Raw genomic sequence first — 20942 nt, forward strand, 5'->3', positions numbered from 1 at the left:
GCTGCTTGAGTCTGTGAATGTTGGCAGAGTTCTTAAGCACATCTGATGTGTGTGTCTGCTCTTGTGAGGGAGTGTAATAAATCATTTAATGACTGCATTAAATCAGAAGTCATTGTGAAAAAAAGCCACAAGGTTGTTGTCTCATGCAGACACACAAAGGTGCTCAGGAAATATGAATCTTTTGTGCCAAAATGACAAAACGTCTAAATTATTTTCAACTCCTTCAGGGGAGGAGGTTCAATCTTTATTCTAAATAATATAAAGGAAGAATTTAAAGTCTGGAAAACGTCATGTGACACTGGATCAGAGGGCGGCGGTGGAGCTATTGTCAGGCGGTACCATCCTGGTAGAGAGCGGTACCAGGCTGAGACAACAGCTCCCTTTCAGCATGTGTTCCTATCTGCAGCTGCTGGATGGTGGGGTGGCAGAACAATAATAGAGGCCTTGTTTTGGCTGGCTCACCCCGCCCCAGCTTCTGTGTTCCTCAATTTCACATCTGGAGCCATTTGCCCCCACACCTCAAACAGCTAAATAACTACTCCCTCACACAGAGGCTGGTTTCTAAACACCGCAACAAACCAGAAGCTCCCGATGACTAAAAACGAGGCCCGCCGAGCTAAAAGCTATTACGAGTTTTCCAGTCACTCCGTCTGGCAAGGTCCGGCGTCGTTCTTTATGAAGTTCAAAATGTGACATAATTGTCTTGTTCCCAGTAACAAGGAGACCAAGTCTTTATTTTGTCTCTAACCCTTTCTGCTCCTTCTTTTAACAACCCTTTAAAAAGCTCAGTCGGTTCGGGTCCGCCGTCTCAAGCGAGGCTCGTTTTCTCCTTTTGTCTGTGGGTTTGTTTCCCTCGGCTCGACCTCACTGACCCTGGACTCCACACGCCATCCATCTCCAGGAAAAAGCATTGGTTCCATCCTGAGCTGAGTTCAAGCCTTTTAAAAAGCCTTTTCTATAAATGTCAGTTGCGATGAAATAGAGACCAAGGAAGGCGTAAAGATAATTAAAAGACTATTTATACACAGAGACACCTGCAGGACTCACCTTGAGGTTGGTGTGAAGGGCGGACTCTGGAGGGTAAACGATGAAGTGGCGCAGCGTGAAGCCGAAACCCTGGGAGTTCTTATGGAGAACCAGCGTCCGGGGACCCTTCCAGCCCACGCCGACCCCCTCCCTTCCCGGCCGGGTCGCCATCGGCGGCCGAGGGTTGTCACCGGCTGAGGTGAAACCATCCCTCCGCCCCTTAGCCTGTGGGAACAGAGAGATTCAGGATGGTTTATGGACATATGATACGTACTCAGATATAAAACGTTCAGAAACGATTGAATGTTTTCATGTTTCCACGTCAAATCCTGCAGGACGACACACATAAAGCAACGTAAGAATCGTTAGCATTAACCCTTGACTCCTCCATCAGGAAGAACCACGTCGAGACAGGACAGAGGAAGGAATGTGGGGCTTCACCCAGGCTCGGAGATCCTGACCCAGGTCTCTCATCGCAGGGAGAAGAGGTCCAGAGGGAGTCTGGACCCCGAGCAGAAAATAATAGTTTTCTCTAAACATCTCATTCCTGAGGTTGAGTAAATAATCCCAGCCAGCGCGTCCGACGGACACACGTGAGAACTATCGCCTTCATGCCGCCCCGAAGACCCGCATCTGTCAGTCAACGCAACCGCAATGACCAAACAGGAGGAGGAGGAGGAGGAGGAGGAGGAGGAGGAAGGGAGGATGCTCCTCCTGTTGGGTCAGATGTCATCTTGTGCTGAGCGTTCGCTATCAAACGTTTCATCAAGAACCCTGGGAGTCATGCAGGCTTGTTTTGTGCTATTGTCACGCTAAATTTAGCCGAAATAAAACAACAATCCAGCGTTTTTGATGAAAGCAAATTAGCCGTACGAGCTAAGTAGTCTAGACTACAAAACGCACACCCCCACGCATCATGTCCCCCATTCTCTGCACAATTTGACCTGGCAGGCCGCACAACAGGAAGTAGCAGGCTGGAGACAGGAAGTGTGGACGGGTTCGGGGCGGGATAACCAGATGCTACTATAAATAAAAAGAGACCTACATCAAGTGGCGGCGCTTCCCACTAGTTCACTCCTCTTTTTGTCCTTCCTTCCATCTTCCTTTCCTCGACTCTCCCCCTTTCCACCTCTCCTTCCTCTCTCGCCACACGCTTTTATGTCATAGAAAAACAGACGGCGCCACAGATTTTCTCCTTCTGTTTTTAACGTCGCATCCCAAGGAAAATGAGACCAAGAATTAGATTTCTGTTTTAAATGTGCTTGGAGTTTGCAGATACATGTTTGGATGTTTTCTTCCACCTCAGATCCTCGTCTGAAGAAGGAATGCAATGTTCTTTTAGTAGGAAAACAACCCATCAAAGCCCGATCTACAGTCTAAACACTGTAAAGCAACACCTGCTATTAGGTGGCAGCATAAAGATGCAGTCGAGGAAGGAGGAGGGTTTGTGGTGTCAGGAAGAGGAGAAAGAAAACAAGAAGGACAAGAGTGAAAGAAAAGAGGAAATGAAAGAAGGAAGAGGTAGAGTGAATTCCTCAGTTCGGCTTGGACATGTTGGAACCAGCGGTGAGGCAGCGGCGCAAAGAGAGAGTGAATGAGAGGAGAAGGATGAGAAGGATGGAGCGGAGGAGGAGGAGGAGGAGTATCGGGCCCGAGCAGAGGGACAGGCTCCAGCATGCCGGTTTCGACCACATGGCCCCTCCCGGCGCTGGGAATACCAAAACCCTGTGATTACCCAAAACACTCAGGGTCTGACCGGGTCCAACAGCATTCCCCCCTCTCTCTCTCCTCTGCTCCGGATGAGCAGCGACGTCTTTCTCCTAATCTACGCTCGAGTCTTTTAACCTGGGGTCAGAAATAAACTCTCGTAGACTTTCGTCACCTTCGTGCGTACAGTTTGTCCTTTTCGGTTTGGGTTTCACTCAAGAGCAAAAAAATTGTGACCAAACTTGCTGACACGCTCTGGCCTTTCCCGGCATTTGGATGTTTAACCATCAAGGCACTTGGAAAAATTTTTTCTGTGGTTTCCAGTCTAAACTTGACTTCCTATGTAGGCCTAGAGTACAGACAAGGGAAACCTCACTCATTCCGTATTTCCTACTCTCCAACTGGGATTTTATCCTCTCAGAACCTTTTTGGAAGTTCTTATTCTTTGCAAAAACTAAATGTAAGTTTCCTTTAGAAAGCCTTGAGGGAATTCATTGCCACTTGAAGAACACAGGCACACGAACGCTGGTTTTGAAAATGTAAAGCAATTTGTAATGTTCTGAATGGAACCCTTCCCTGCACACTCCTGACTTGAATTACTGCACCTATCGTCAAAATGCATGAAGGAAAGGGCAGGATGTAGGAGAACATATCCAGAGCCTGACATGGAGCTCAAGCTAGAATAAAAAAAATCTGCAAAAAATATGAGATAATCTTGCAAAAAAAAATAAAAAATCTGTTCAAATGGATTTTCAGATTTTAAGAGGCTTTCCTGGGACATGATGACATGATGATTGCGTCATGCTGTAATCGTCTGACAGGGGGTACGTGTTGGCTAGCTCCTCTTCTGCCCCCACCCCCCACCCCCCACAGGGGTAAAGCAGCCCAAAGGAATGTGGCTGCTGTCAGGGAGCCGGGCTTCGGCTAAACCCCCCCCCCAGCGGGGCAGAACAATAATGCCCTTTTAAACAGCTGAGAGCTGCAACCTGTTTGAAAAGTGGAGCTTTACGAACATTACAAATGCTGACCAGCGTTTAATCCCGATCGCCGTCGGCGACCGCGGCCCTGGACCGGGGTTGCCAAAGAGGGATGGCGAAAAGTTGGGAGTCACCGGCCACCTCTGCAGGTCTAAATGCATCCTATTTCTCCTGGGTGTGTGTGTGGGGGGGTGGGGGGTGGAATATCCAACACCAACAAAAGAGCACAACCTGCCTGGAGCAACTTCACATACTTTACATCCCTGTAAAATTTACATGATGGGGCTGTTTATGTGCGTGTGTGTGCGTACAGTAATCTCAGTATCAATGTGTGTGCACCAGAAAACCAGTTCAACCCCGTTGTCAGTTTAACCCGACCAACAGGTGACGGTGTAATGTCGGTTAAACTGGGTTTTCTGCTCCAGTAGCAGAACGCACTGAGTGCTTCATTTGACTAACTGATGGCCACCTTGCTGCAGGTGACGTTGACATGTTGAGTATCTTTAATAGATGCCCAGGAGGAGGAGTGGGGGGGGGGGGGGAGAGAAGGAGGAGCTGCAGTTTTAGAATAGTTTTTATACGATGACCAAAGTTACATTTAAATCCTGCATGATGGGGTTTTAAATGTGGTCCAAGAAAAGAAAAGCTGTTCTTTACACCCAACAAAATGGAATTAAACTCCTGCTCAAGGAGAATAAAAGCTGACTCTTTTTTTTTTTTTACATTTTTGCACCCTTACATATGTCAGAAATATTTGTTTTTGGTTTGAATGTGGATTTTATTCATCTTTACATAGAATTTAGGATTTTTTTTTTTCTAGCCGCTGCAGTTAAACAGATACAGCATAAAAAACAACAACACAACAAACACGAGACTCCTCCTCATCACCAGTGGATGTCTTTAAAAACAACTGTGTGTTTGTTCCAGCTGTGTCCATCCAACCCCCCCAAACCCCCCCCCCCACACTCACATTCCTGATTTAGGCATCTCTAAAATGTGTCAACGACTCAAGACAACAGTGTGGAAAACAGAGGGGAAAGTGGGGAGGTAATATTCCACATAGACTCCCTCGAGGATGGAGAAGCTCAGTCACTCCAGCACCCCCCCCCCCAAATAGCATGTAGCTAACCCCCCAATCCCTTCATCTGTCAGCAACCACTAATCAGAAACTCCCCTCCATGAAAGGGTCAATATGCCACACATGAAGAATTACAGGCAGAAACAAGAACTACAAAGTTTTGAAGTGAACGACAAGCTGGCCTGAAGGCAACACCTGCGTGGAGACGAACGCCGACAATTAGCAGACGGAGCGCCGACTGTTAAACGGACGTCCTGTTAGCTGTCCTGATGCTGCTGATATCACTGAGTGGAAGGAATCCATGCAGGCAACATCCGATTTGCATCGTCGCCTTAGGATAAGAAATCGATTTTAAGACTCTAAAGATCCGCTGATGCAAGGAAATTCTACGTTTAAGCTTCGCCAATAAGGTTTTATTTTACTTCTATGTTTTATAACATGAAAGCTAAAACAAACTGAACTAGAACCAAGGCAACATCCCACGACACCCCTGAATTCAAAATTTTACCCTGACCTACTTGTATAGGTCAAAGATCGAAGCTAGTGCTCTGACCTACTGTCATAAATCAAAGCACTAGCTTTGATCGATGGTCTTACACTGGCCTTCTCCTTGTCGTTCTATAGTATATTATCCAGTTCCTGAGTGTACAAAAGTGGAAATTGGACCTAGTTCTCTCAAGGTCAAGGTGGTCAATTCACTTTCATCCCCTTTTGCTGCCCGTTGCTTTTTGTTTCAGCTTTCTATCTGCAACGGTTGTGAAGATATTTGGTGGACTAACGAAGGGACGGATGAACACACGAACACATTACAATACATCACCGCTTTGAAGCGGGATGTAAAAATTAATTAACCAATCATCAAGCTGTATTCCTCTTAGATCCGACCCCTCCTTACCCTGAGCTGGTGAGCGCTCTGGCTGTACCCAGTGGGCACGGCGGGCGGCGTTGGCGGCGACATGGAAGCGGAGGCCCCGCGGAGCACCGCCAGCCAGATGCAGCGGGGCTCCGGGGAGCTGCAGTCCACCCCCACCGGGTTCTGGAAGCTCCAGTCAGACCCAGCCGGCGCGGGGCATGGGAGCATAGCGGCGGGCATCGGGGCGTGGAGTTTGCTCAGATCCGCATCCCTGGCTGCCCACATGGGCCGGTCACGCAGCCCCGCACCGGGACATGAAGAACGGACGCGGGAATACGGAGGAGGCAATCAAAGAAGGAGAAGATGAGACGTTTTGAAGGAAGTCGTGGCTCCTCCTCCGGGTGCTGCCTGTTCTTCTCAAAAAAGTTTAATCCCACAAGTTTTTACATCACAGCGTTCTGGGCCTGACCTCCAGGAATCGCTCCGGCACACATTGGAGCCGTCAGAGGAGTTCGGTCCGGAGCAGCAGGAGGCAGCAGATGGAGGAGTGAGGTTGGAGGTAGGTCTGGTTTCACTACAGACACACAGAGAACGACTGACAGCGTCCCTCCCTTCGGTGTCCGGTGATGTTCTGCATACAAAGCCACTCTGTCCACCCCCCAAAACACACACCGCTGTCCCGGAGGGCTGGATCGTTTGTCTCTCCTCCCTCCCACCGCCCTCCCTCTCTCTCTCTCCTCTCTCTCTCTTTCCTTCACTCTTTATCTCGAGTGCCAAACAAATCCCTTCATCTCCTTTTCATCTCACTCTCTGCTTCATCCCTTGCTCTGTTTTCCCTTCCTTCTTTAAAGTGTGTGTGTGTGGGGGGGGGTAACGTCCAGATGTAGACGCCTCTCGTAGGCTGTCGCCGGTAGACCTGCTGTTGCGAACACAGCGACACAGAGCTGTGATCCCGCCGCTACACTCCACAAAAGCCGCTCCTGCCTCTGTCGCCTCCCCTCCACCCACGGGGGAGAAAAACATAAAAAGAAAGGGAGACGAGAGACCACAAAGAGAAACTAAAAAAGATCCGCCTCGCTGCCGCGTCTCACAGTTCCCGTCAAGAAGGGGAAATACAGAAGGAAGGTGATGAGAAAGCAAAACTCCTGGATGTCAACATGACCTATACTCCCACACACACTCACACACTCCTGTTCTCAGCACAGTGTCGCCCAAAGACCAGAGACCTGTACCCGCCATCCAGTCGCCCTCGGGCGTCCAGGTGACCATGTTGTTACGGACGGATGGGTCTTCCCTCCAACGCTGATCTGCTCTAAACACGTCACATATCCGTTACCGAGGAGGTTAGACAGGTTTCACCTGCGACACGGCCGGGCGAGTACCAACTTGATCGCAGACTCAAAGACCTACCCCCCCCTTCCCCTCTCCAGGTACGCCGGGGTTTGCCTTTCAGAAGACGGAACGAAGGTTTGAAGAGTCAACACAGGAAAGATGAAGTGAAAGACGATTTGAGGTGTTCAGGAGCTGGATGTCTTCTTCTCTGCGGTGGTTTTCCATCCATCTAGATTTGTAAATAGAAAGGAAGAACCCCAATCCAACGTGTTGCCAGGAGGCAGAAGAGTTTACAGTGGAGCAGCCAGACCTGCAGGTGGTTTGCGGAGGCGGGAGGAACTGGATGCTTATTTATACAGAAGAATAACAGCAGGTTCTAGACGGGTTCCTCAAGGAGGCGTGTGCAGCGGCGCCCTCAGTTCAGCACATGACGTGACCAAAATAGTTGTGCAAGGAGGAAAGAAAACAAAAACAGGTGAGGCAGGTGTAAAGACAACGCTGTTCAGGCTGGATCCTACATTTCCCATAATGCAACTCTCTGCTCTCATCTTTGGATCCCTCCATGTGGTCAAGGCTCAATCCAGTACAAACTTTCTATGCAAGAACTTTTTAATGCAGAAGTCACGTAAAAATAAATAAACCAAATGATAAACCAACTCTGTGAAGTGTTGTCGTCGTGACAACACTTCACAGAGCAACTTTGCCATTGCCCTACTACTGTATATACACACCACGTGTTAAATATATTGGAGTAAAATGCTAACAACTTTCTCTTTGCACAAGTCACACAACGCTGCTGTTTCCTGCACAGACGAGTGGGTTTAGGTGGATCCACACTCCATTCCTGGTTTAAATAGTTTATACAGTTAGCACACACACACACACACACACACACACACACACACACACACACACACACACACACACACACACACACACACACACACACACACACACACACACACACACACACACACACACACACACACACACACACACACACACACACACACACAGACACACACAATCTCACTGAGTCACAACTGCATATAAATAGACCGGGCCGTGTAATTAGGGCTCCTCATAAAGCCAGAGGACTGTGTCGGTGGGGGGTTAGTCTTCCCTCTGCGGTTCAGACCAGGAGCCGATGCCCCGCCAGGCGGAACCGCCCTGCAGGGAAGAAGAGCGGCTCACCGGCGTGAGGAGGTCCGAGGGATGCAGGGCGAGACCACACCCGTGTTAAATCACGGATTGGATCAAAGGCTATCACACAAAAAAAAAAAGCTTTGGTATGGAGGGTTTAGTTTGGAGACAAAACGTTCTCTGTCTGTCCGGCTCCATCGCTTTCTTTCCTCCTTTTCATGAACCGTGGAGGCGTTTACAAAAAGAGGAGGATGAGAATAAAGAAAAGAAGCTGAGGTGGACAAAAAAAGGGAGCGAGCACAAAAAAGGCGTTGAGTTCCAGTTTACACGGAGGACACACATGAGAAGCCGTGACAATAGCACCCCCTCCCACATGGCGACCCACATGGTCTCCTGTTTGTCTGCAGCGTGTCCCAGCAGGCAGACGTCCCTCACCTGCTCGGTTTACTGTACATGCCTTTCTTATCTGTGTGACTGCTGGGTAAACACCCTTCAGCTGGAGACGCCGCCGCCCCCACATTATCGTTTCTTTAATCGTAACTCGGGAGCACAAAAGCTCCTGAAGCATGGAAATCAAAGACCGACACGCGCTGCTAATCTAACGGAGGCGATGGCTTGTTACCTCCTGATATCAAAAAGGAAAAGCATAAGGAGGCAGGGACGGAGGTGTAATGGACAGATTAGTTTGGTGATATGTTTTAATCCCCGTAATGCTCGAAACACCCAGGGGCCTCCTCCTCCTCCTCATGAGACACAAAAAAGTTTTTTCTCTTCTTTCCGTTCTTAAAATCAGACGTGTGAGAAGGAGGAATAAGCTGGGGTCTGATGGGTAAAACAAAGAAAAAAGAAGATTTGAGAGTCTGGAATGCTGCGTGAGCCGCTATCCTAAACAGGGCAGGATGCAGACGAAACTATGAATTGTTTACTTATAAACACCGCCCCCGGAAAAAAAGCAGAATGAAGAACTGAATTTATGTTGCTCTTCAGGAAACTACTAAACACTGGCATGACAAGGAGGAGAAACAGATGAAGGAGGTGAAGACAACTGCTATAGATATCAAGAGAGCGCCCCCTATTGGACACAGGAAGTCTGGCATGACCCAACAGGAGACTCAACCACATGAATGAACTGCATCGTCTCTCTAACGCTATGTGTGAACAGCATCATCCAATTATAATTGGAAAAACATGCTTGATGTGCAGCGGTGGGATCCAACCACACAAAGGATTCAACAGATGAATCACCGGAAAAACACTAAATGCAAAATAATAAAAGAAGTCAGCTAAATGTGCAGTATATACATTAGCATACAGGACTATAGGAAGGAAATACCTGGTCGTAAAAAAAGGTGAACTAGTTCGAGAAGGAGATGTTCTATTGACATTTTAAAAGGCCAATTCTGTCCTAGTCGGGAGAGGCAGTGGTGGAGCTCATCTCTCCGTCTAGACAGACATCTGTAATCTGTTGAAGTGGATTCTAAATAAAAACTGGGGAGGGAAAAAAAAAGGACGCAGCTGTTTTCAGCAGGTTAATTTTAACTTTAATCTTCTGTAAATCACCAGGCCAAACAGACTACACACCCACTCGGAAGCATTCTGGATGTAGTTACAGCCGGCAGCCGCTAGAGGGCGGCTTACGAGCAGCACAGAGTCCAGTCTGAGGCAGATCAAGCAAGGCCCGGTGGGATGCTGGGATACGGATGACCTCAGATGCAGCTTCATACAAAAGCATTGTCTTCGCTGGAATGTGATTAAGTTTAATTTGTCCACCTATTAGGTAATTATCTGCTCTTCTGTGGAGGATACAGAGTTAGGGGGCTGGAGGTCAGAGGTCACACCTGTCGTGGGCTCTGGATTTGAGAGCAGGTGGACTCGGATGAAATGTGCAGCTGAGTAGAGATGGGTGGTCTGCCCGCCCCCCTCCCTGACAGACTAGGACCGATACAACAACAACTAATAAAGATTACTCCTGCAGACTGAGGGATTAAAGCAGTTAAAGCAGCCCACCTGACCTCGTGTTCCTCCTCCTTCTCAGAAAGCTAAAGCATTATGCATGCATTCTTGACATGTGCCTGTGTGTTTGTGTGTTAATGCACAACCACATAAGGTCAGTTCTTGCTAGGATGAACACAGATTACTCTTATTTCACAGTCACATCAACCTCTCATGTCACTCTTCAAAAACTTTAGATAATTTAATCAAAAGATTGTTTTAGTAATGACTTATTTTGGGAAAAATGGCAAACATTTTATTCTTATTGTTCCTCAAACTGAGCTTAAGATTTATTGTTGCTGAAAATAATCACCCAAATAATATTTACATGGATTCTGGGGGGAACAAAAATCCATCTTTGGATTTATAACACTGAAGCCTGACTCAGGAGTGTGGACATGAGTTTAATGCTATATCAGACACATGGGAATAAAAATAAAAGCCTGACAGAGCAGAGAATGAGATCGAGGGGGTTGACAGATGTTGGAAATGGAACGCTGAAGGGGGAAAAAAACTTAGAGGATAAAAAATGAAGGTGGGGAGTGATCTAGAGCAGAAGTCGGAGGAGAGCAGATGGACGAGAGGGAGGAGAGGTTGAGCTGAGACAGAAAAGACGTATTTCCTCACTAATTACCTCCTCTGTCTTCTCTGACCTAAATGCATTTACTACCACATATGGAGGTCGCATTCATTTCGACAAACTATTAGATCAAATATGTAAGCCAGGGGGGCATCTGACCCTGTTTCATTGAGGGCAGTCATTCTCTCTGAGCAACGTGTCTGACTCGCAGGTCGGATCGTACGTGAAAATGCAAAAACCACGCCTGAGTGTGCGTGAGTGAGAACCACAGCTAAACACAGAGCCATTATGTTCGCTGGGACGCTAAGTGGAAGGATGGCGCTCCACTTTTACGTAATTAGCAGGGAGTGTCTCCTCCACTGGAGGGGAAGCCACATGTTTCATACAAATCCAGTTTTATCCACCTAACTATTTATTCCCCTTCGACTTCTGATAGTTTTATGTATTTTAGAATTAACCAGTTTTTTTTTACAGTACATTCAAGGGGAGAAGTTTGTACTTTAATTGCACTGAATCTGAACAGAGTAAGTAGGTGGAACAGCTGGAGAGAATCGTTTGAAAATTGAAGAAACAGCAGCTCCTCAGGCTCCAAGCAGAAAAAAATCTATGCTACGGTCATGCTAACTACCTGTCAGACTGGGATTTATGCTAATGTTAGCATGCTGATTGATAGTGCTGGCATAAATTCATCCATCAGTGATTCTTCTCTCGTCACGCAGCCATTCTGCAGGCTGTCAAGGTTCATCATGACGCATCGCTCCAATCACAGTCACCTTCTTGTTGAGATGGCATGAGAACCATCCGTGTTCTGACATGAGAGGAAGAAAAGCCTGCAGGGAGACAAGCGTGACGCAGACACATTTCTGTTCATCATGGATTTGGAATCGGCTTTCATGGATGATTTTGCAGAGTGTGGAGGTTCTGGTCCTCCTCTTGTTTCGGAGCCTTTTGGGATTATTTCATGCACGTATGTTTTCTGAGCAGCAATCTGCAGCAAGCCAGGAAAACTCTGTTTTGACTTTGGAAGACCTGCAAATGCCACGGAAAATGTGCGTCCTTGTTGCAACGACCTTATAACATTTAGTGATGCTGGTTTCCGAGTGTCACCCAGAGGTGGCGTTCCAGTTCCGTCAGGTAAAACACCCGGCGGCGCCTCCTCTTGAGTGGATACATCTGTCTCCTGGTGTGTGTATATCTTATATAGCATGAGGCCATAAAAACAGGGCCAATGACGACATCTGGCAAAGAACTAACCCCTCTCCTCTTGTACTGTACCCCCCCCCTCCTCCGCTCCTCTCCGCTGTGCTGACCACAACCGCTGGGAGCAATCAGAGCGTCACGTCTGAGCTCCGCTGCAATAAGATCCAACCCCTCCTTCCATTTTTTTTCTGCCTCTTCTTCTCCTTCTTTCTCGGTTGTTTTCAGGAGCAGGCCTTAGCGGCATAAAACCACAGGGCTCCAGCAGGCCTCTCGACTCCATTGATGGGGACGTCTGAGTCTGGCCGGAGGACCGCCGTATTTGGAACCCCCTTTTTTTCTTGGTTGCTCGCCTCCCCCGCTACCAACCCAGATGTATATATTTAGCCCATCCCTGCTTCTGTGTAATTAACAGATGAAAATTACAACTTTGGTGCAGGACGATGACGTTGCCGGACCCAAAGCAGAACCAGGCAGCGGTCCAACATATGGGGTGTGGTGAAGGCGATGCTGATCCAGGCTGAGAGGCTAGCTTAGCCAGAGGAAAGGGGGGGGGGGGGGGCTGGACTGCAGGAGTGTTTATTGGAGCAGGCAAGATGGCCTACCTGCCTCCAACAACCCTGGAGTTTCCATTTGAGGTCATCTGGTTTTTACATTCCTACCATGCACCACCGCTCGCAACATGGCGAGGAAGTCATGAACACATCGGATAGGCCAGGACTCCAGGGCAACCGTTGGGGCAGCTCTTATAACAGTTTAATGCAGTTAAAAATATTCCTACATTAGAGTAGGGTAGACTGGATGTGATCATCTGGGGAATCTGTGGGTTTCAGCGGAATATTTTGGGATTACTGACGTGAAAACATTTGGGATGTGGTGGTAAATGCATTGCTTTTGCAGATGTGCTGAAGCATGGACACAACTCAGGATGACAAACTCATCTAAAAGTATTTAGTACTAAAATACTCCAACATTTTAGTCTCAAACCTTTTCGGTCGTCTCCTATTTGACCTCTCTAACGATGTCCACACATGATCGCTGACTGAGCCTGACTAACATTCGTTCCTCTCTGGTTTGAGACGGTTAAAGCGTTTCATGTGATACTCTGAGAGCGTGATTGTTGCCTCGCACCACGTGAACTGATAAAAACTTCAGGTTGAATCCAGAATACTTCTGCCCTTTTCACCCCTCGTCTTCCTCCACGGCAAGCCACGACTGGCCGACCGATCGCCCCCCCCCCGACTATCGCTTCATCTGCCTGCCCTTTCCTGTTGATGCGATTCAGACTCTCAGATGCAGAGAGGGAATTCTCTGGACAGCTGAGGTACCGCCGGCGGCTTTGTGTCCAGCACTTTCTTGCAAAGGCGCCGTCCTTTCTGTGATTCATGTGAAGATGGCGACCATATGATGCTGCTTCTGCATCCTTAGCTGCTGTCATGCTGCATTAGCAGGCTTTTAACATGTTGACCCTGCAGAAATAAACTGTCCTCTGGGGTTTTAAAGACTGGAATCACCCCAGAAAGAAAGGTCAAGGGACCCCGGGTCCCACTTGTCTCCCTATTGTTGCCACTCTATGGTATATTAGGATCAAAGACAGGCTGGCATTGCTAGGAGCAATGAAAAATGCTAATAGAAACACAGACTCCAGTTGGTTTTCGTTCTGTAAACTGAGTGGGTCGACAGGAAAGGGGCGGATTAACAAGAAACAAACCTTTTATGGCACAAACTCTCATACAGCTGTAAGGATGACTTTCAGCTCACAAAAGCATTTCTGAATTGTAGTGGGATTAAAACGTAAATGTCTAATGGCTGCACGTTAAGGCACAAGTTGAAAAATGCGGATGTCAAACCCAGTTCAACACGGGCCTATGCTAAACAGAGATGACCAAAGAAGGTAACAGAGCTGACAGCAATTCTTCAAAGTCACTGAGCAACATGAGAGAGCAAGAAAAACGGAATCAGGAGAGATTAAGTTATAAAGTACCCTCATCATCCGCTGGATGTGTGGATTCCGATAAGATCTGCATGGTCGGGATGTTACTTGGGATAAGTGGTGGTTTTAAATCATGGGTCAGCAGCTTCATTTGTCTGAAGGCCAGAGTCTTTATCAGGAGATATCGAGCAAGTTGGAAAGTAAAACATTAAACATACTCTTACTTAAAGTTTTCAATCCATAATTTTAATTGTGTACTAGAACTAGAAAATTGCTACTGGAGGTACCAATGAGGGACATTTAAAGGCATTAAAACCTTTGTGCACAAATAAAACAAGGCAGTCAGAGACTGCAACATCCTGCGACTTACCCTGACCTACCTGTACTTCCAGGGTAGATCAGGGTACCCATAGATCAAAGCTAATGCATGGGTAAATCAAAGCAGTAGCTCTGATCTATGGTCTTACTCACACTGGCTTTCTGGCACACTCGTCTTTCTAACTTTTCCGGTTCCTGAGTGTACAAAAGCTGAAATTTGACCACCACCTAGTTTTCTCAAGGTCAAGGTCATCATCTCATTTTCATCCCCTTTGCTGCCTGAGCAATCGGCTTTTTGTTTCATCTTTCTATCGGTTGCGAAGGTATTTGGTGGACTAACGAACGGACGGACGAACGAACACGCGAACACTGACAATCACAATACATCACCGCTTTGAAGAGGGATGTAACAAGATTATCAAGTCAGTTCATCAAATTTTAAGGAGCATTGAGGTCTGGCTAGCCTGGCCCACTTCCTAGCTACCTTGGTCGATGGTATTAATGTCAAACCTTTAATGCTACCTGAGAGGTGACGTCCTGGACTCCAAAAACCACACCAGTGTTACCCGACAGGATCTGGGCGAGCATACAGATGGGGGCGTTGTTGTGTTGGACATGAGGACATCAGGGAATCTACAGCTCCTCATTGGCTTGCTGATAATCTCTGTCCCGTGATTTTACCAGACTGTCAAAACAACCTCCCCCCAACACACACATACACACATACGCACAAGACTCCTTACAAATAGACATAGCTGGGAATGCTTTTGAGTGTGTGTCTGCAATGAAGACAAGACACCAACCCGCCATGAAGCAGTATCGACCAAAACAGCTACGAATGACGATTAAACTTTCACTTCCATTTTTCCCCAGTACAAATTCACCCATATCCCCTCGTCTCTTGTGAAACCTGTATGCAAACACGCCCGCTCTTTGTGGTGGTGTATGAGTGAAAGGTCAGATCTCTCGGTCATGGAAGACGGAGGGACCCACTCCTCTTCACTTGTCCTCGTTCTCCGTTGCTTTTCCGCTCAGCTGTCACGGCGGCATCATTCTCCTCCCGTGACTCATCAGGATTCAGTCCATGTTATCTTTTGCCTCTTGTTTTCCTTCTCCCGCCCCCACACAACCCCCCACCCTGTGTCTTTCTTGCATTCCAGTGCAACCCCTTCTGCCGGTGGAAAAAAAAAGCTTCCATAGCTGATTGGAGTTGGACACAGAGCAGCATTCAGCTTTTCCGCAAACACACTCGTGCTTATCATCAGCTTGAAATATGTAAACACGCCAAGAGACTTGAGGGGGGGAGATGGAGGTGGGGGGGCGGGGGCTCTTGTTTGACATGGAGATGCAACAAAGACAAAACAAGATGAAGGATTTGATCATCAGAAACGGAGATCAGCCCCTGCTTAACCCCTGTGGCCCCCGTTGCTCACGGTGACAGGGGTTACCTCCTGCCTCTTTAAGCTCTATACGGGAGGCCAAGTGTGTGACGGGGGGGAGCAGGGGGGGGGTGTAACCTCTGAACCCCCGACCCTGGTTCAAACCTGGCCTTGCTGCCTTCAGGCCAATCCTGCAGACAGACACAAACAATGGCGAGTCTACGTTTCCAAACAAGATCCATCCTGTTCTGGATTCCTCTAATGTGCCAAGCGTCGCATCGCCATGGAGCGCCCACCCACCCCCCCCACCCCATGCACTATGGCGCATCATATTTTCCCAGTCAAAATCGACACGCTGAGACGCATCGCTCTGCAGGCACAAACACAAAGAGGCACTGATGCGGGCCAGACCGGCGACAGGCTGCATCCAATTAGCTCTCATGTGTATCTGAGGAAGGCTTTGTTTCACGCCAAACCTCCTGGAGTCATACCAGACGAGGAGAAGACCACCGGATAAAGGATCGGATACTTTTCCAGACATTTAGGAGAAAGATCACACAAAAAAAATGTAGAAAAATGTAGATTTTTTTAAAGTAAATACCCACTGATGAGAAGCCACAGGCCGATGCAATCATTTCCGCGTAAAAACAACAATCGCTTTGCCTCTTGCAGGGAGGAAGAGCGATCGTCCGCCTGTCAGGAGATCAATAATGATCCATTAGCTCTGCAGGGCCGCTCCCCTCCCGCAGTCAGCAAGGTCAGCGATGCCTGATGCCCTTCGCTCACCTAAACACCGCCATGTGTTTGTTCAGCATCAAGGACTTCCTGTTGCGAGCATGCAGGGAGAAGGCCCAATCAGAGCCCTCCATGAGCGGCTTTAGCCTTGAGAAGAAGGGTTGTGGGGGTTGGTTGGGGTAGGGGTTGGTTGGGGTGGGGGGAGATCCTGCTTCACGCACCTGCACTAAGATTACGAGTTTATTTGTGTGTAACTCTGACCCGTTAAGTGTGACCTAAACATGCCGATGTGTGTGAGCACCTGCGCTCGACTGTGTGTGTATGCATGTGTGTGTGTGTGTGTGTATGTGTGTGCGCACGCGTGCATGCATTCTCTATGTTAATGATTGTGGGTGCAAGGTGTGAGGATCGGTGCAGCTGTCCCATGAGTTGGGAAACGCGGGGGGGGGTGACGGTGTCGAGGTGGGAGGGGTCGGAGCTGTCGAGGCGCGAGAGGAGGTTTTGATGGCGTTAACGTGCGGACGCGGGAGCGCTTTATTTGTTTAGCTCCTCCCACTCAGCACATTAAATGATGGTCACGTTTTGGTATGTCACACCTTCGGCCTGCAGAAATAAAATGCTTGGTGAGCTGCTACTGCCCCCCCCCCCCCGGGTTAGAAACCACTCATGTTCAGCCTGCAGCTGCACAACGATAGATGAATACGACAGCTTGCAGAATTCCTATAAATTCCCTGCATTGCAGTAATTTTGAGCGATGTGTCTCGTTCGTGGTGAAACCATCTGCTTACGGTCACAGAAATATTTTCTCCACAGCATCAAATGCAGCTGTTATAAGTTAGCATCGCTTTGACCCGGAGCTGATCCTGATCTAGGTGAGCGTTTCTGTTCTGAAACCTCCGGCGAACAAATTCAAGAAACTGATTATTAGATGCACAGCTTTAGAGCTGTTGAGATGTGGGAAACCCCATCCTGTATCTATGCATGGATAAGGGCAACCCCAGCGCCCCGCCATCTGGGGGGGGGGGTTATTATAATAATAATAATAGTAGTAAATAATTAAAAACTGCCGTCATCATTCATGTCTGGGCACAATCCCAGCGGATCGAACCGGAACACGAGCTGCCGTGACAAAAAAGGGGCTTCATGATCGACCGACTCAGCTCAAGATCTTCATTAAAGCCCTCTCATGTTCAACCTCATCGATACGGCCCAGGGTCACGTGGCATCATGACACCATCGGGGTGCGCTGCTCGACTCGTCCCGCTACCCCGCCCTGCCGTCAAACGCTCCTATTGATCTCAGCCACAGATCCTGCACCGACACACGAGACGGCATCGAATTCGTCCCGCAGGACGCCATCTCAGCCACTGTCATCCCCGCCTCCTCCGACTGATGTCAACATGAAACGTTCACTCCCCTTCAAAGACGAGAGCTGACATCCAAGGTCAAAGGTCAAGTATGGAAAAGGTGAAGGTTGATGTCAGCATGGATTCTTTTGTTAAAAAGGTTGCTGCACGTTTACTGCAAACTGTTTTACTAGCACACCAAACAAATGTCAAACTATAAAGATTGTAATAAATCCTGGTTGTTTGAAGCAGTTTATTCGAATTATCGCAGCAGCGCACACACATGCACACACACGCAGAGGGGTTTAATTAAACCGCAGTGGAGGAAACGTAAATCTTCGCCGGAGGGGATAAACTCAAACCACGCCTGATAAAAAAAAGGGAAAGGGAGCAAAGGTAGGTGGAAAGGAACACACACGCGCTAAAAGCAGATCCGGGAAGAAAAGAGACCAAAAGAAAAATATCTCAGCGACTTCGAGACGCGACCACATCACACGGAGCCAAAGAGCCTATGAGGTTCAGTCAAAGCCCAGCCACAAACACACACGCTTCAAAGATACCAAACCATATGCCTCTTCTGACACGCAGACCGCCGCCCAGAGCGACATGTGTTACCTCACGGCTTTGTGACACACCAGCGCTTCAAGAATTCCTGGAGTCGGACCAGCAGGATGTAAATAAAACAGTCAGTTTAGAGAATCGAAGGAAGAATACGACTTAAAAGCATCAGACTATCACAGACAAGAACCTTTTCCTCCTGCTGGTGGTTGTGAAGTCTTATGACGCTACTTTAGGTCATACTTTTCCCATCTTCTAATTCAAAGGTCTTCACAGATGTCACGTAATCTGTCATTGTTTGTTAACAGCCTCTCCTTTGGAAGGTTGGGAGCGACTGGAGCCTTTCCCAGCTCACACTGGGGGCCAAAACTTGCTTCATATTTGCTGCATTGTGTAACTTTTGTGTTGCTTTCTGCATCAGGGGTGCATTATAGTAAAGTCTAAATGAGAATGGAAGTAAATGCTGTGGTAAGAACAAAGGTTAAGACACGCTGCAAAAGTTCCAATGCAAATATTTTGTGCATCATTTTTTACATCTTAAGTTAATGCAAAGCTGTGCGTAGATGCAAATTTGCACGACAAAAACATGCAAAGTTCAACCCCGGGTTTAATAGTTCAACCTGGATGGGAAATTAGTGTGGCGCTGTGTCAGGAAAGCCAATCGGTGAGGAGAATCTCATGATGTCACACTCCCACAACGATGATGCTGGAAGGGAAGAGTCTTATCAAAGGTTTACCACACAATATTTATACGTAATGAGAGCAGAAAAGAAAAAGAGGGGGGGGGGGGCTTGGAAAAAGGGATGTGGTTAAATTCTAAAAATATGTTTCATATTATTCCAGCTATTGGTTGCTTTAAGTGAAAGATATCCAGGCAAGCTCCACGATTGTGTGTTTTTTTTTAACAGGTTAAGTATGGTGAAGTTTTCCCAAATTCCCTCAGAGTTTCTCTGATTCAGATCAGGATTGGAACCCATAAACTCCCTCCCATTGGTCCATTATTCCAACTAAACACTTGGAATAAATCTAACATCCTAATGCCATCAAACATTATGATGATGAAATTATATTATATACTTTTGCACGATTGAGACTTGGAGAATCGACACCGATGGGAGACTCGGAGCCGCATCCCCGCTCGGGACGTCCCGCCTCCCGATGCGGCGAGAGGCGGACAAAAGACCGAAGCAACCCGAGCGTTAAACGTGACTCCGGATCAAATTTGAGAGGCGGTGGCTGCTGCGCACCATTTCACCACAAAAATGAACAAAAAAAACAGCATTAAAAAAAAAACCATAGATCAAACATTTGATTTATGTACAGTGTGTGTGTGCGTGTACACAGTTTCTGTGTAAACTAGTGTTAATCCTCTTAGGAAATCACGCTCTCTGACCAGCCCCGGCGCGGCGCGGGCACTTCAGCCCGTCCAGATATAATCCCGTCCAGGTATAATAATCTGTACTTACATGGTTCTCCGAGTAGGGTGGTATTCCAACAAGGCAAAAAGCAACTCCATTCATTGGGCAGCAGAAACCGTGTTGCTGCAACCAGGAGAGGCAGATTTGTTGCTGCGTGAGCGGCGAGAGAAGGCAGGACGATGGGCTGAGCGGAGAACTCCAAACTTATAACTCCGATTTATTTCCTTCCTTCCTTAAAAAAAAAAAAAAAAAACCCCAAAAAAACCCCACTTTGTTCCCGTTGTTTCGGCTCCCTCCTCCTCTTCTTCTTCCTCCTCCTCCTTCCTCCTTCCGCCACACCGCATCAGTTGTTCACGACTAAACCCCTCTGAGCGCGAGCCTCCTGCCTTGAAAACTGACTCGAGCTTCTAAAAACACACGCGGGGAGGAAACAGGAAGTACCGAGGCTGCCATTTCAAAGTAAGAGTCGCACGACGGAAAAGAGGAGTTACTACAGAATAAAGCTCGATTAGGCAACATCGTTTATGATTTTATTTAAATAAATTCCTCCCTGCATGCGTAAAAATGTGCAAAAAAAAACAACAACACAAGTTTTTAAGGCTTGCTAGGACTCTATTGACATGTGAAAACTGATTTATGGGTTTGCGTGAAAATAAAACATTGTTTTTAGTATTTTTAGAATGCCGGTCAGTCCTGAAAATAGTTTAATGTTGGTTTATTTATCAACATTAAACTATTTCCAGGACTTTACGGATTTTAATATGAATCAATTAATTCCAAGTATAGGAGCTTAAATATAGTATGTTTCTTTCTTTCTTTTTTTCTTGTAAAAAGTACTTTGATCACTTGAAGTACAGCGGATCAATAGTGGGACGTCTATAAAACAGATCCAGCAGTTTTTATTTTTGTGATCAGCCATGACTGGAAAAAATTTTTAATTAATTAAGTAGTCATAATATTTAGAGAGGTTTGAAGATAAATATAAAATTGAGACTTTATTTCTCACGAATGCTGTTGTCTAGGTCACTGCAATTCAATTTATTCCCTAATTTTACATAAACTTTATATTAAACTTTTGGCCCACAAGGCGATTTGTGATGGTCTCTTTTACAAGAAAATGGACAGATGGATGTTTGCTTTAAAACTGTTTGCTTTAAAACTGGAAGTACATCTACTGACGTGGATGGCCGGTTTTGAACTTAGAGCAATATTTAGAAAAAATAGCCCCAGTGCTTATATCACACTGATCACAAATTATCTCTTCCTTGTTACAAAAACTCTCCCTTGTAAAAAAAAAAACCCAAAACAATAGTATTGATGATAAAATGACATCTGGAAGAAAGCCACAGCTGGGGCAACAGGACTGGAAT

The 20942-nt window shown here is 47.1% G+C and overlaps 1 protein-coding gene across 6 annotated transcripts in view; it reads right to left on the reverse strand.

Moving 5' to 3' along the window:
* The window catches only part of LOC137609056 (rho GTPase-activating protein 23-like), a 50542-nt gene that overhangs the window by 20653 nt on the left and 8947 nt on the right, over window positions 1-20942 (reverse strand). For 4 of the 6 annotated variants that reach the window (XM_068335775.1, XM_068335773.1, XM_068335772.1 and 1 more), the window contains exons 1-2: window positions 5684-6277; window positions 1048-1251 (exon numbers count right to left, since the gene is read on the reverse strand). In XM_068335775.1, the coding sequence (XP_068191876.1) occupies window positions 1048-1251; window positions 5684-5926 (447 nt within the window). In that variant the 5' untranslated portion in view covers window positions 5927-6277. Of the gene's footprint in view, window positions 1-1047; window positions 1252-5683; window positions 6278-19620; window positions 19936-20942 lie in introns of those variants that run through there. The other 2 variants (XM_068335774.1, XM_068335776.1) reach the window with 2 other exon arrangements.

Source organism: Antennarius striatus, chromosome 16 (genome assembly GCF_040054535.1).
Source record: "Antennarius striatus isolate MH-2024 chromosome 16, ASM4005453v1, whole genome shotgun sequence".
NCBI classification, from domain to species: Eukaryota; Metazoa; Chordata; class Actinopteri; order Lophiiformes; family Antennariidae; genus Antennarius; species Antennarius striatus.